The 15,133-nt window shown below is 57.8% G+C and overlaps 1 protein-coding gene across 5 annotated transcripts; it reads left to right on the top strand.

Annotated features, from left to right (window-relative positions):
- Positions 1-1,654: 1,654 nt before the first annotated feature.
- On the top strand, positions 1,655-15,059 carry CCDC9 (coiled-coil domain containing 9). Of its 5 annotated transcripts, none has more exons than XM_059904552.1 (16): positions 1,655-1,744; positions 3,402-3,475; positions 3,630-3,734; positions 5,572-5,673; positions 5,857-6,120; positions 7,574-7,657; positions 7,745-7,918; positions 8,513-8,694; positions 10,688-10,734; positions 10,852-10,984; positions 11,439-11,529; positions 11,617-12,046; positions 12,380-12,472; positions 13,031-13,125; positions 13,526-13,575; positions 14,140-15,055. In XM_059904552.1, the coding sequence occupies exons 2-16, from the start codon at positions 3,473-3,475 to the stop codon at positions 14,222-14,224; spliced, it is 1,938 nt and encodes a 645-aa protein (XP_059760535.1). In that variant the 5' UTR covers positions 1,655-1,744; positions 3,402-3,472; the 3' UTR covers positions 14,225-15,055. The 5 variants fall into 5 exon arrangements, with proteins under 5 accessions (XP_059760535.1, XP_059760538.1, XP_059760536.1 ...); XM_059904553.1 differs by lacking the exon at positions 1,655-1,744 and adding an exon at positions 2,594-2,753 and having other exon boundaries at positions 14,140-15,059; XM_059904554.1 differs by lacking the exon at positions 1,655-1,744 and adding an exon at positions 2,851-3,219.
- Positions 15,060-15,133: the final 74 nt, after the last annotated feature.

Here is a 15,133-nt window from a genome sequence, read left to right as displayed (position 1 = left end):
AGTTTAAAAGGTGGCCAACCATCCACTGTTAAGTTCAAGGTATAGAATTTCAGTGCAGTACACATACTTTTTGTTTTATAAAAAAGGAAGAAAATAGTAGTAATAAAGATTCACTCAGGGAATTCCCTGGTGGTCCAGTGGTTAGGGCTCTGTGTTCTCACTGCCGAGGGCCTGGGCTCGATCCCTGGTCGGGGAACTAAAATCCCACAGGCCACGCAGTGCAGCCAAAAAAAAAAAAGTTTCACGAAACAAATAGGTTTTGAGAGCTTCTTATGTATAAGGTACAGTTGGAGGCACTGGGGACATAAAACCGACAATATAGTGGAGGAGACAGACAGTGAACAAGAGAAGTGAGTGAAACATGGTAGTTTAGAGGGTAAACAGTAACATGGAGGAATAAAATTGGAAGAGGAAAGGATGAGAGATTTCGAAATTGTCAAATGGGTGGTTTCAAGGAAGGCCCCGAAGTGGAAGTGACATTTGAATAAAGAGCTGAAGCAAGGGTGTCCTGAATTTGGCAGGTATTTGGGGAATTTTATATTTATTTATTTACTTATTTACTTATTTATTTATTTTTGTGGCCGCACCACATGGCTTGTGGGATCTTAGTTCCCTGACCAGGGATTGAACCTGGGCCCCAGCAGTGGAAGTGCCAAGTCCTAACCACTGGACTGCCAGGGAATTCCTGGGGAATTTCAAGAGAATTAAGTTGTATGTGTAGAGAAGGTCTCTGAAATGCTGTTAACCGTAACCACATGAGGGGCAAGGTACTTCCCCTTTCCATGCTTTAAATCACAAAATAAAATTATCAGCAACCTCAGGGAATCTGGTCCGCCCACTTATAACTGTCATCACCTCCTGTAAGGGTGTTCCATAACATTTAGCATCACTTGTAAAAATAGGTTAATCATGTCTAAGTTTTGTTTAATGCACGTAACCCTCTGGACTCTGTAGCCAAATTCAGCAGGTCCTTCTCTGAGCATCTTCCAGTTCCTAGAAGGCACCAAGCTCACTCACCACAGGGCCTTTGCACAGGCTGTGTGCCCTCTGCCTGGACAGTAACCCCCTCTCACCCTCAGCCTCTCCTCCAGTCCTTCTTGCAAGACATCGCCCACATTTCTGTTTTCTGTTATTTCACGTGTACTTGTGCCTTCCCTCATGAGGACAGGGATAGGGTCTGCCTTGTTCGTCACCTTAACACGCTTCACCCCCCACCCCAGCACACAGCCTGTCACTCAACGCTGATTTAGAGGATGAAGAAACGATTCTTTCCGTTGAAAATTTTAAGCTCCCACAACTAACTGTAAGGTTTCACTGGCAGGAGGGTGGGGGATCCCCCCCATCCACCCCCAGCACAAGCTGGCAGGTCAGGCTTCCAGGAGCCATTGCCCAGTGCCTGGCATCTATTTATTGGAACCAGAAAAGAGGACAAGCAGATAGAGGCCAGAGAGAGAGGATGGTGTCTCCTTTCCGTGGAAGAAGGTAATTCAGGCATAAAGCAGTAACACAAGCTTCCAGAACACCCTTGAACACCCTTGCGGACCGCCTCAACCCACTCCCTCCTTCACCCGAGTGGGCGCGGCGCCTTTAAGGCTCCCGGAAACGGCCAGCAGGACCGGAAATGACCCGCTTTAGTGCGCCTCTTCACGTGGTGCGGGAGGGAAGTGACGCGCGCGGCCCGGGAGCTGCGGACGCGGAGGCCGACGGAGTCGGAGTCGCGGACGCCGCGGGGTCTCCGGGACAGGTGACCGGGGGAGGGGGCCGGGAGCGCGCCCGGAGAGGGCGGGGTCTGACGCCCCACGTACAGGGGCGGGTGCGGGCACGGGCGGGGTAGCGAGCGGCCCGCGGGGGCGGGGTCAGAGTACTCTGCGGGGGGCGGAGACTGGACGCCCACATGGGAAGTTGGAGGGGGTACTGGAGGGGCGGGACGTCGGTGGGTGGGCAGGGCCGGGGTAGGCCGGGCTGAGGGTGAGTCTGGAGCGTGGGTGGGCAGCTGGGGGCGGGGCCGAAAAGTAGTGCTCGGGCTAGGAGCGGGGCCGTTACCCGGAGAGCTAGGGGCGGGGCCGGGACTCTGGTCGAAAACTCTGGGGGTGGGGCCAGAAAGTTTTGCCTGCCCTGGAAGTGGGTCCTTGAAGTCAGGGGCTGACCCGAGGGTGGGGGCGGGGCCAAAAAAGATGCCGGGGAGCTGGGGTCTGGGCCAGAGTGCTGGCAGAGAATGCTGGGGGTGGAGCCAGAAAGTTTTGTGGGAGCCCGGGGCGCGGCCAGAGTGTGGTGGAGAAGCTAGCCGCTGAGCCAGAACCTAGGGGCGCCGGGGGGCGGGGCCAGATTTTGACTCGACTAGGCGGGGGCGGAGCCAGGGGGCGTGACCAGAAGGTTGGAAGGACAAATCGGAGGCGGGGCCAGGGTGTTGGCTGGTGAGCCGGGGGCGGGGCCGGTGTAATAACGCGAGAAGGAGGGGGCGGGTTTAGGCTGTTGCCTGGGGATCTAGAGGGCGGGGCCAGAGGGTTGGCTGGGAAAGTCGGAAGCCGGGGGTGGGGGGATTAATGAAGCGAGCATGTGGGCGGGGCCATAGGTTTGGCGGGAAAGGCGGGGCCAGAAAGTTTGCCCTGGCCCGGGGCGGGCCCGTGGCGTTCTCTACCGGTTGGAGACGAGCTTTTACCTAGAAAGCCGCGGGCGGGCGGGGAAGTTCTGTCCGCGCTCGGGCGGGTACACTATCCGCTGGGAGGTCAAGCCAGACCCAGGAAGTCTCTCCAGTGGGTACCGGGCCTGTTGGCGGAATCTTTGTGGGAGTGCGGGGAGGCAGCGGCACCTTTCTTAGGATGCTGGGGGTGGGGCTAGAACATTCCTGAGTGTAGGGGCAGCAAATAGGAGTGGGGTTCGAACTGTTTTGACTGTGGGGTTATAAGACGTTTGTGAAACTCCTGGGAAAGAGGCAGGTCTAGACTGTTAACGGGGATGTGGGCCTAGAACTTTCTTGTGCAGGTTGGGGGAGCGGCTCTACCTAAAGCTCTCCTGGGATAGAGGCCCGGGTTTAAACTCCCAGCACAGAGGTGTGGAGACTGACCTAGAATTTTCGTTTTGAAGGGAGCAGTATGGGATGTTTTCCTAAATGGTGGGGCGGGACCAGAACCCACCCAAGGTGGGTGTGATTACATTGTTTTTATGGGAAATGGGTGAGTCCAAAACGTTCCGGAGAGGACTGAGTCTAAACATTTCCAGGTAAGGGGCGGGCTAGCACTTCAAGAAGAAGGTGTGGGAGTGAGGGCTAACATTACCCTGGAGTGCAGGTGTTTGTGGGTGCGCGTGCAGTGTGTGCGTTAGAGGAGCCCCCGTTATGGGAGAGGAGGAGACAGATTGGGTAGAGTCACTGGCCTTAGTCCTTCTGTTCCCTCTGACCTCAGGAATCCCGAGTGCTGTGTCCAGATTCTGCAGGGAAGGTTTGCTGGGACCCTGGTCCCACCCTGCCAGCGGAATGGTGAGAAGGAAAGTGGGGTCTCTGGGATCTGAGCTTTGGGGCAGGGGCCTTGGGAGGAGGGGACCCAGGTTCCCGACTCTCAGACACCAGATTGAATGGCACTGGGGTGGGTGTAGGTTTTTCTTACTGTCTCTGAACTGTCTACCCCTCTCAGTCGGCCACACTGGATCTGAAATCGAAGGAGGAGAAGGATGCTGAGCTAGATAAGAGGATCGAGGCTCTTCGGCGGAAGAATGAGGCCCTCATCCGGCGCTACCAGGTGCCCTAGCCCCGCCCTGGGAGACCCCATCCCCTCTCCTCCCCGCAGTGAGTTTCCCTCACCTCTCCCTTCCTTAAAACCTTTTCATGACTTTTCATCACTCTCGGGATAAAAGCCAAAGGCCTTAGCCTGAGATTCCTTCTTTCATTCCATCATTCATTCATTCGTTCACAAGTATTCTCCAGTGTCTTCACTGCACCAGGCCCACTGCTGAGTGGTGCTGGGGAAGCAGCAGTGATGGAGATGGCCCTGGGCCCCGGGCCTCACAGGCCAGTAGGGATCCAGCTGTGGCTTCAGTCAGTGATGACCCAGAGTGGGCAAGGCTGGGATGGAGGAGTTCAGGGTTCTGTGGGAGCCCAGAGGGGGCTCTTCACCCAGCCCAGGGGATACTAAGGGGGCTTCCTGGAGGAGGGGATTCTGAGACCTAAAAGGTAAGTAGATCGTTAGCCAGTCAAAAAGGAAAGCATAACACGTTTAACACAGAGGGAACAGTTTGTGCAAAAACTTGGAGCTTAAAGTTGGAGGGTCAGTTGGGGGATATTGACCTGGAGTGATCAGCTGGGGCCAGGCCATGCAGGGCCCAGAATACCACCAGGCTAAGAGTTTGGACTTTTTCCTAAGGACACTGCAGATCCCTGGAGGGCTTTGAGGGGGAGTGGGGCCAGGTCAGAATAGCTTTTTAGGAAGACCCCTCTGGCTGCTGTGTGGTGGTGGGTGGGAGGAGGGGATACTGGAGACAGGGAGGAAGCTGGGGCAGGGACTTCGGTGGGGGATGTGGAGAAGAGGTGCCCGGCCTGGGACAGGGCTCTTGGGAGGGACTCAGTGACTGACGGGCCGTGGTGGGGTTAGAGAGGAGAGAGGGTCCAGGACAAGGCCCAGGTCCCTATCACAGGTGACAGAGTAGGTGGTGGGGCTGTCCCTGAGATGGGATGAAGAGTGGGTTTCATTTATTCATTCTTCATACGTTTGTTCATTTAAAACAAAAACAAAAACATACTGAGCCTCTGTTGTGTGCCAGGCAGTGTTCTAGGCTCGGGGTATACATCAGTGAACAAAACAGACAGATATCCCTGTCCTGGGGCAGATTCTGTCTCGGGGAGGAGGCAGGCGGTTAGCAAAATACACATAATGCGGGGTAGTGACGGGGGGAGGGGGAGGGGTGAGAGAATGACAGGGGAGCTGGTCAGGGAAGGCCTTCCTGAGAAGGGGACTTTTTTTTTTTTTATTATTTTTATTTTTTTTATTTTTACTAATTTTTGGCCATGGTATTCTGTTTATTTATTTATTTATTTTTGGCTGTGTTGGCTCTTCGTTTTTTGTGCGAGGGCTTTCTCTAGTTGTGGCAAGCAGGGGCCACTCTTCATCGCAGTGCGCGGGCCTCTCACTCTGAGAAGGGGACTTTTGAGCAGAGACCTGAAGGAGGTGAGGGACTGGAGGATCTCTGGGGGAAGAGTGTTCCCGTCGGAGGGAACAGCGGGTGAAAAAGGCCCTGAGGCAGGTTTGAGCCTGGTAGGTTCCAGGAACAGTGAGGTCAGAGTGAGTGAGGGGAGAGAGTGGGAGGAGAGTTCATGGTGGTAACGAGACCAGACCCTGTAGGGCCCCGTCGGCTGTGGGGAAGCCTTTGGCTCTGGCTCAGAGACGGGCACACAGGAGGGTTCTGAGCAGGGGAACAGCCTGGCAGAGTTTGAGGGAAGGTGCTGAAGTGACCAGCTTTCTTGTCTAGAGCTCCAGAGAGAGGTCTGGGCTGGGGCAGACGTGGGAGGAGTTCAGGGGGCTGTGGGAATCCAGCTGGTTCAGAGGACCCCTGACACTCCCTGTCTCTGTTGTTTGCTCCTAGGAGATCGAGGAGGACCGTAAAAAAGCTGAACTCGAGGGAGTAGCGGTGACAGCTCCCCGGAAGGGCCGCTCAGTGGAGAAGGAGAATGTGGCACTGGAAATGGTGAGCTCCACGCCGGGATGGGGACTCGTGAGTACAGGGCGGGGGCAAGGGTTGAGAACTAAAGGCCTTCCCAGCTGCCCCAGACCTGTGGGAGCCTTGATCCTGGCAGCTGCCCTCTGGGCCTGGGATGTCCCCATCTCCCTGCCCCAGTGACTGTACTTTCCCCCCCTCCCCCCTTTCCAGGAGAAGAACCTGGGTCCCTCCCGGAGGTCTCCTGGGACCCCTCGGCCCCCAGGGGCCAGCAAGGGAGGCCGGATCCCCCCTCAGCATGGAGGCCGGGCAGGCATGGGCCGGGCAGGCATGGGCCGGGCATCCCGCAGCTGGGAAGACAGTCCCGGGGAGCAGCCTCGAGGAGGAGCTGGGGGCCGCGGCCGGAGGGGTCGGGGCAGGGGGTCCCCTCATCTCTCTGGAAATGGAGATGCCTCAACTGCCGACCGCAAATCCAAGGTAGGAGCCGAGCAGGGGCTGGAGTCCTCTGGCGAGGCTCCACGTGGTCCCGTTTCTCTCTCTGTTCCTGCTCTCAAACGGATTGTCTCCTTCATCCATCTTCCTCTGTTTCTTTTTTGGCCTCTCTCTTCAGCTCTTTTTCATTTCTTCCCTCTCTCTCTCCCTCCCTCCCTCCCTCCTTCCCTCCTCCAGACCAGTGCTTGTAGGTACTCTCCTCGTCTCTTTCTGTCTCTCCTGTTTTGCTCTCTGTCTGCTGTGTGCTTGCCCACCTGCCTTCCCTTGCGCGTCTCTCGTTTTTCTCTTTCTGATGCCGTCTGGCGGGCTCTGTCCAGCAGCGCATGCGCGCACGCTTTCTCTTGCATGTGTGCGTACGCACGTGCTCTCTCTGTGTCACTCCCCGGAGTTGTTGGTGGGAAACAGTGATGTTCTTACTGTAACTGCTCCCAGTGCCCCACCACGCAGGTTAGCAGAGTGGGAGGCTGTCTGGCATGGTGGCTTAGGGGTCAGCCTTCTTCTGTTAGTTCCCTGTCCTTGGGCAGCTCACTTCCCCTCTGGGAACTTCCTGGTTATCACTCTTAAACGGGAATGAAAATCAGGTTTAAAGGTTATTGTAAGCATCATGCGACATCAGACATTGAAACCCTCAGAGTAAGTGCTCAGTGAGTGTTATTTAAGGATGGTTATTATATGTAGGTGCTAAGCTGTTGTAACAGAAAGACCCCAAAATGCCATGGCTTCAATCAAATGGAAGTTCATTTCTTTCTTGTATGCTGAGTCCTGGAAATGCCACGTGCTCATCTAAAATTCTGTTACCTTGGAAGGAGAGGAGAATGGATTGTGGGGGTCACCTGGCCATGTGCCGAGTTATTGCTGTGGCATTGTTACCGTGCCAGCCATAGTGTGCTGGGGTTCCCACCACTCTCCCAGGTTCGGGGTTTTGCTAGAAAGATTCACAGCTAAGATTTACTACAGGGAAAGAATACAAAGCAAAATCAGCAAGGGGAAAGAAGGGCCCATGGGCTGAAGTCTGGAGGATACCAGGTGCCAGCTTCCAAGAGTCCTCGCCCAGTGGAGCCACACGGGCTGCACTTAATTCCTCCGGCATTGACAATACATGTCAAAGGTCATCTACTGGGGACTCATTAGGGACCTAGTGCCCAGGCTTTTTATCCGGGGCTGGTCATGTAGGTGCTCTCTGCCTAGTACACGCCCAAATTCCAGACCCCAGAAGGAAAGCAGGCGGTCAGCACACGTTGTATTTGCACAAACAGTCGAGGTACGTTGAGCCCCCTTATCGGTTGAGCGGGGACACACTGAGAGCCAATGCCCAGCTGCCAGCCAGGGGCTGCCACGCACGCAGGCCTGAGAGCCTCAGAAGGTGACAGACGCTCGGGTTGAGTGGTTCTTTCTGACGCCCTGTCTCTCTCTTTGTCCCCACCCCACCCCCAACAAGGAGTGGGAGGAGCGGCGCAAGCAGAACATTGAGAAGATGAACGAAGAGATGGAGAAGATTGCAGAGTACGAGCGCAACCAGCGGGTCAGTGCCTCGGGCGCCCCCGGCGGTGGGGCGGAGCCGCCCGGCCCCGGGAGCCCGCCAACACCCCCCACCTCCGTGTACCCGCAGGAAGGCGTGCTGGAGCCCAACCCAGTGCGGAACTTCCTGGACGACCCCCGGCGACGCAGCGGGCCCCTGGAGGAGCCTGAGCGGGACCGTCGGGAAGGCAGCCGTCGGCACGGGCGCAACTGGGGGGGCCCCGACTTCGAGCGGGTGCGTTGTGGCCTCGAGCAGGACCGGCAGGTGAGTGCCGGCAGCCGGGGCGCCTGGGGCCACGACATTGACATTCCGTCCGGCAGTCAGTCTCTGGGTTCGGGGGTGGGGTGTGTGTGGAGGGCCGGGTGCGGCCGCACGGGGCACAGAGCGGGAGAGGCGGCAGCCCTGCACTCAGGCTTCGCCCCCCAAGTGATTGTCGGCTCTTGAGCCAGCACCACACTGCTTTCCTTCCGAAGCTTTCTGGTGTGTTTTGGCGATGTTTTCTCATTACTAACGTTAGTGATATTTACTGGGCCCCTGCCGGGGCCAGGCACTGTTTTGGGTGCTGGGGCTAAATCAGTGACCATGTAATAAGATGTCAGGTAATGGCAAGTGTTGAGAAGAAAACTCCAGCCCAGCCGGGTCAGGGGACAGAGGAGAGAGGGATACTACTAAGAGACAGAGATCTGGGATGGCCTCTCTGAGGAGGTGCCACGTGGGCAGATGTGGCTTTGATCTTCTCCATGTGTGACCTTGAGCCGGTGGCTCTACCCCCTCCCCGCTAGCTTAGAGGGCCTGGGGGAGGGGGTGTGGCGGGGGAGGGTTGTCGCTGGGCCCTGACTGCCTGTCTGCTGGGGGCAGGGCCGCCGGGCCGGCCTGGGTGGCGCTGGGGACATGACGCTCTCCATGACGGGCCGAGAGCGGTCCGAGTACCTGCGCTGGAAGCAGGAGCGGGAGAAGATCGACCAGGAGCGGCTGCAGCGGCACCGCAAGCCCACCGGCCAGTGGCGGAGGGAGTGGGATGCTGAGAAGACTGATGGCATGTGAGTCTCCGCCCTGCCTGCCCCTCTTTGGCTCCTCGACCTTGGCCCTGACTTCTGACTCCTTTGCCTGTCTCTGGTTTCTCACCCTGTGTATCAGTTAGCAGTTGCTAGGTGATGCTGCGTAACCACCACCAAATCTCAGGGACACATGAAAGCATTTCTTTCTCACGTGTTCACAGGTCTCCTGGGTTGGGCTGATCCAGGCTGGATTTGAAGCTGTGGGTCTACCTGGGTGTGCCTTCCCTTCGGGCTCCCTGGGGACGTGCTGGCCGTGGCACTGGCAGATGTGCAGGAGGGAGAGTGGACACACTTCCCTATTCTGTTAGCCAGCAGACCTTGCATTGCTGTGGCAGGAACTTAAACTCTGCCCACTCTAGTGGGTGGTACTGCTGTGGCTACATGGCCAAGGACACAGATGGGACTTCTCACGCAGGGAGGGCATGAAGAATTACTTATAGTGATAACACCTCTGCATCCTCCCTTCATCCCTCTGACTTGTCCCCCACCAACCCAAACCCCTTATCCTGGTGGCATTATTATCCTCAGGTCTGACTCTGTCCCCTTTCGGGTCCCAGGAAACATCCCGTTAGTCAAACTTAAAGCAAAGGCATCATCCACAGGAGCACTGACTTCCATAGCGAAGACAGAGAGGTTCTGGAAGAGCTGCCCAGCGGCAGTTTTAAGGTCGACAGCTGTAGTTTTGTTTTTTTTTTTTTTTTAATTTTATTTATTTATTTATTTATTTATTTATGGCTGTGTTGGGTCTTCGTTTCTGTGCGAGGGCTTTCTCTAGTTGCGGCAAGTGGGGGCCACTCTTCATCGCGGTGTGCGGGCCTCTCACTGTCGCGGCCTCTCTTGTTGCGGAGCACAGGCTCCAGACGCGCAGGCTCAGCAATTGTGGCTCACGGGCCTAGTCGCTCCGCGGCACGTGGGATCTTCCCAGACCAGGGCTCGAACCCGTGTCCCCTGCATTGGCAGGCAGATTCTCAACCACTGCGCCACCAGGGAAGCCGGACAGCTGTAGTTTTTACATCATCCTCTATCCTCTGCCATGGCGCTGGCTAAAGAAAGAGGATCTTGTCTGTGTGCCTGGCGGTCGGAGCATTTATTTTTGGGTTGTGAGCTAAGCCTGTGCCAGCGTGAGAAATGTTTTGCACAGATATTGTAGCTGATCTTTCTAAGGTGTAGACAGGTGGGGCTTTTGGGGAGATGTTCTCAGGGTTAAGACTGAGGAAGTAATTGTTTTTCTCTTATGTCCTCAAAGCAGCCAGCAGCAAGTCTCACTACTGCACATGTGCAGTGATTTCATGAGCAAACGTTTATTGAGTCCTTCCTATGTGTCATGGAAGGTTCTAGGTGATGGGGATATATTTTTCTGTGAGGAAAATGCTTCTGTCTTCATGGAACTTAGAGTCCAGTGGGAAAGATGGGCAATGAATAGAGCTCATGTCAGACGCTGAAGAATAATGAAGCAGAGTATGGAGAAGGTTGGAGGCTACTGTTTTGGACTTAGATAATATATGTAATATGTGATTAGGAAGTTTAGGAAAGCCTCCAAACTGAGGGCTGAAGGAGGTTAGGGAGTGGGTCACTTAGAGATCTGAGGAAGAGCAAAGGCCCTGAGGCAGGAGCTCCATGTGGTAGGAGAACTTGCTTAGCTGGGGAGGTGAGAGTGATAGGAAATGAGGCTGGACAGGGAGCTGGGGATCATGTACTTTCCAAATTTTTGTTCACGGGCGGGCAGGCTGTCAAATACTGAATTTTTTCTTCTGTATTTGTCACTATGATATCAAATTTGCCCCTTGTCCTTCACCTGATCCTGTCCTCCTTTTAGTCAGTGACACTCCTCACCTCTGCCCGCTTCTGGTTGACCACCTTGCCTTCTATGATCTTGATTTCTGACCCTGGCCCCCATCTCTCCCCCCAATCTCTTCCCCCTTCTTGTTCTCCCTGTGCCCCCAGCTGCCTGCTCACCCCCTTTCTCTTTCCCCAGGTTCAAGGATGGCCCAGCTGTGGCCCTGGAACCATCCCACTGCTACGGTGAGTGGGAGAGTCCTTGGGTGGGGTGAGGCAGCTGGCTGGGCCGGGGCCGGGGGAGGGGTGGGGGTGGTTTGTGCCGTGCCCTCCACCCCCAACTCCCCCTGGGTTTTGTTGCAGATGACCAGGCCTGGGCCCGGCCTCCCAAGCCCCCCACTTTCAGGGAGTTCCTGTCCCAGCACAAAACTGAGGTCAGCCGCAGAAAGAGGAAGAGTGGCCGACCCCAGGCCAAGGCAGCTCCCCGTGCCTACAGGTGGGGGCACCCCTTCCTCTGGCACGTGCACAACCCCAGTGGGGCTGTGTGGCTCTACCCCTGGCCGTTCTCTGGCTTGTGTGTGGGAGGGTACATCTATCTGTCCTGTCTTGGCCCTGCCTGCCTCGGGCACTCGTCTCCCTGTGGGTCAGGAACTTGGTTTTGGGGGTGTTGGGGCCTGGCTCTCCACTTTGCCCTCATCTGTCCCCTCCTCCCCTCCCATCTGGGTCCTCTTCTGCCACTTGGCCCTCCTCCATCTGTCCGTCCCTGACGGACGTGCCCACCATTTCCTCCTCCTGGGTGCTCCAGCGTGCCAGCTCCCGGTCTGGAAATCCCACAGCCTGCTCCCCCCACCCAGCTGAATGTTGCAGCTCTGTCTCTGGGGGGGGAGCTGGGGGTGGGAAGCCCTTCCTCTTTCCACCTGGGCTTCACCCCGTTCCTCTGTTCCCTCCAGTGACCACGATGACCGCTGGGAGACGCAGGAGGCAGTGTCCGCAGCCCCTGAGCCCACACAGCCCGCTACCCCTGAGGAGGCGCCCACGCAGGTAGGGCGGCGTGTCATCTCTGGGCAGGTGATGTGAGGGTGCCCAGGGCCCACACCCTTTCCCCGACCTGCCTTGTGTTCCTCACAGCCTCCCGAGAGCCCGGCCCCTGCCCATCGGCCTCCCGAGGACGAGGGTGAGGAGGGCGAGGGCGGGGAGGGCGAGGGTGAGGATGGGGAGGGCGAGGAGTGGGAAGACATGAGTGAGGATGCGGAGGAGGAGGAGATCGAGGAAGAAGAAGAGGCTGACGAGGAGGGAGAAGAACCTGCCCGAGACCACCGACCCCACGAGGCTGAGCCCAGCGGGAGCCCCACCGGGAGCCCCACCGGGAGCCCCACCGGGGAACGTGGCGACGAAGAGCCCGCTAGGCCGGAGGAGCCTCTGCCGCTCCCCCAGGCCCCTGCCACGCCTTCCAGCCCCTTCTCGCCCACCGGGGGCCACCAGCCTGTGTCCGACTGGGGAGAAGAGATGGAGCTGAATTCTCCCCGGACCGCCCATCCGGCTGACGCCCTCTCTCCAGGTGAGGCCTGGCCTTTCGGAAATGCATGAAGCTGGCTGCTTGTGTGTGTGCTTGAGGGGTGCATGGGGGACCCTCAGCCTGAGCCCCAGGACCCCGTGTGTCCCACCACCCTGGTGGCTAGGGAGGATGGGCCGTGCCTGTCTCCGGAATGCCCACCCCCAGATCCTGCTCTGCTGTGAACCATTCAGAGTGTCCTCCCCAATAAAGAGTTCACTTTCTCCAGTGACCCTCCCCACGTGTGTCCTTGAACCCCCCTCTCCCCCAGGGCCTTCTGTCTTGGGTGGGGGGATACTTGGAGGGGAAGGGGCTTGACTGGGCCTCCTCCTCCTCCAGGAGGTGACCAGCCAGCCCCTGCCTCCTTGAAGAGTGGGCCCAGCCTCCCAAGAATCCAGAAAGCTGAAGAGGAGGGGTCTGAGGCAGCTCCAGGTGGGGGAGCGGCTGCGCGGTGGCCTTCTTCCTTCTGCTTCCTCTTGGGTTGAGGGGAAGAGGGTTTCGGGGGAGCAGAACGGGGTGAAGTGGGTCTCCACCATTGGTGTGGGCGAACAGCTGGACGGGGGGTGGGGTTACGCTGCTGGGAAAGGGTGGGCGTGAAGGGGGTGGGGCTAAAGGAAGGACTTCCCCCCGGGGCCGAGCCGCTAGGAATAGAGTGTGTATGGGGTTTGGGGGTGAGGAAGTGGAACCAGGATGGGATTAGGATTTAGAGACCTATCCCAGGGGTTCTGGAAAGTAATCTAAAAGTAAGGGGGTGGGCTAGGTTCAGGGGGAGGAGCTAAGGGCAGGATTAGAAATTTAGGTCAAAAATAAGAATGGGGAGGGGCAGAGTAATGGATTTAGCTGTGGGCGGGATTAGAGTTTCGAGGTGTAAATTAGTAAATTGGGGTAAATTAGAAATACGTAAAATAGTGGGGTAAAAAAATTGGGGTAAAATAGAATGTTGGGGCCAGCGGACCTGGAGCAAGAGGCCAACCCTGTCTCCACCTCCAGCAGGTGGAAGCCGGGTTGTGAACCACGGACCTCCCCCAGGAGTGGGATTAGGATTTCGGGGCAGAGCCAAGGAAGGTCTGGTTAGGACTCAGAAGGTGGGCAGGGGAAGTGAAGGGTAGGTCCTGTAGGGCAGGCGCGATAGAGGTTGGCTTAGGCCCGTGGGATGGGGTGGGCTGGGGCCGCGATCGGAGAGGACGGAGTTTATGGTGGTGGCTGAGGCCGGGGTGCCCAAGCGCTTTGTCTTTGGGTCACGTGACTGCGATCTCGTTATATCAGATTATGTATTCGATTGTAAACAGGGTACTGCTGGGATGGGTGTTGCTGCGTGGGTCCGCTCCGAGGATTAAAGGAGTCCGAGACTCGTAAACCGCTTAACGCGGGGTGGGCAGCAGCCAGGCTCAGTGGGGCAGAGGGGCGGGGCTAGAGCGTCCCGGTCCGGCGGTAGGGGGGCAGGGGTTACTGTTGCCCTCCAGTGACCACCCCTTCTCTTTCCAGAGGCGGACCCTGAGGGCCAGGAGACGGCGGAGATCACCGACTTCCAGAGGGTGCGTTTCTGCAAAGTGGTGGCGGCCGCTTCGCCACCGGGGGCCGCCCGCTGACCGCGCCCGCCGACAGTGGCCTCCGCGCTCTGCACTAACCTCCTGCCGCCTCGCTCCTCTGTCCTCTGCTTCCGCCACACTCCAGCCAGGAGAGGGTTAAATGTAAGGGGGGGAGGAGCCAGGGATAGTGAACCGGATTGGGCCAGGGCAGTAGTCCAGTTTCACAAATGGGGGGCGCTGTGGCACCGGGGTGGCTGAGACGCCCCCGAGTTAACGCCTTATGGAGGCCATGGGGGTCTAGGTGCCAGTTCCCGGGCCGTTTTCCGCCTCCAGGAGCTTACATCTGGGTCATGGCGAATAGCCGGTGACTCCTGAAGGACTTGATTTCCTCGGCCGCCAGCCCGGTCTCTATTAAACGCAGTGCTTCCGCTAACTTTTGAACTGTGTTGCTGGCGGGCGCAGGCTGGGTTGCTGTGCTTGGCGGGCTTTTCCGTGGCGGAAGAGGGGGGAGGAAGGGGGTCTTTCTTCTTCCACACCCCCTGATACGTCTTCCCTCCCACCCTCCCACAGGCCTCCCCGAATTCCTGAAGACGCTGCTGGGAGGGGACTGAAGCTTCCCCGCCTTGATGGGGAGGGGGAGGCAGGAGGGGCTTAGTCTGGATCTCCGGGCTGTGCTCTCTCCTCCCCGGAGCCCACTCCATGGTTTTAGAGAGGGAGATATTGAGGGTGGTCGGGAGGAGATGGGGAGGGGGCATGACTGGTGTGTGGGGCGGATCTGGAGCTTCGGGGTGTGAGCTTAGACCTCAGGACGCAAAGTATGGAGAAGGAGGCACGTCCCCTGAGGGGGCGTGGTTAGGGTGTCTGGGTGGGGCCAGAATTCTGGTGTACGGAGTTAAACCATGGGACGGAGGATGTTAGCATGTGGGATGGAACCACAAGAGCAGGTTTAGATGGGAATCCCTTATGCCGGTGTGGGGCGCAGCCAGCGGCGGAGGGCGTGGTTTAGAATGGGGTGCTCGAACTAGTGGAGAAAAGAGGTGGAGCCTGGACCGAAGATGGGTGAGGGTAGAGGGAGAAAAGGGTGGGATCGAATGTCGGAGTAAAGTTTAGCTTGGAGAAACGCAAATTACAACTGGGGCGGGACTGCGGCTAAGGAAGGGCGGGACTTAAAAGGCCTGAGCTTGGCAAGGGAGTGGCGGAGCTAGATGCCTGGAAGGAGTCTGAGTTCCGAAAGGGGACGGGGTTAGGGCGCAGGGAGGAGGCAGAAAAGGGAGAGCGGAGCGAAGCGCCGGGGTGGGTATAACCTCTGCCTGGCCAGCCTGGCGGGTGTCGGGACCTGCGTTTGAGAAAAATCGAGATACTGCGTGCTTGGGGCGGGCCCGGAGCCAGGTGGGGGCGGGGTCAGAACGCTGTGGTTAAGCGTTAGGTTGATGATGGTTGGCCGGAGGCTGAGGAGGCGGGCTTACAACGCGGAGGAGGCCCGCCCGCGCGGGGGCGTGACCACGCTGGCGGGGGCGTGACCACGCTGGCGGGGGCGGGGTTGGACGAGGGAGGGTTAGAGCGC

This window comes from Balaenoptera ricei, chromosome 19 (assembly GCF_028023285.1).
Source record: "Balaenoptera ricei isolate mBalRic1 chromosome 19, mBalRic1.hap2, whole genome shotgun sequence".
In the NCBI taxonomy this organism is placed as follows: Eukaryota; Metazoa; Chordata; class Mammalia; order Artiodactyla; family Balaenopteridae; genus Balaenoptera; species Balaenoptera ricei.
The sequence above is the reverse complement of the archived record's forward strand: the minus strand, read 5'-3'. Positions and strand labels throughout refer to the sequence as shown.

Bases quoted from the DNA above. Each gene is read 5' to 3' on its own strand.
- CCDC9 (XM_059904553.1), top strand. The intron at 8,695-10,687 runs GTGAGTCTCCGC...CTCTTTCCCCAG, and splicing joins GCTGAGAAGACTGATGGCAT to GTTCAAGGATGGCCCAGCTG. The intron at 12,047-12,379 runs GTGAGGCCTGGC...CTCCTCCTCCAG, and splicing joins GGCTGACGCCCTCTCTCCAG to GAGGTGACCAGCCAGCCCCT.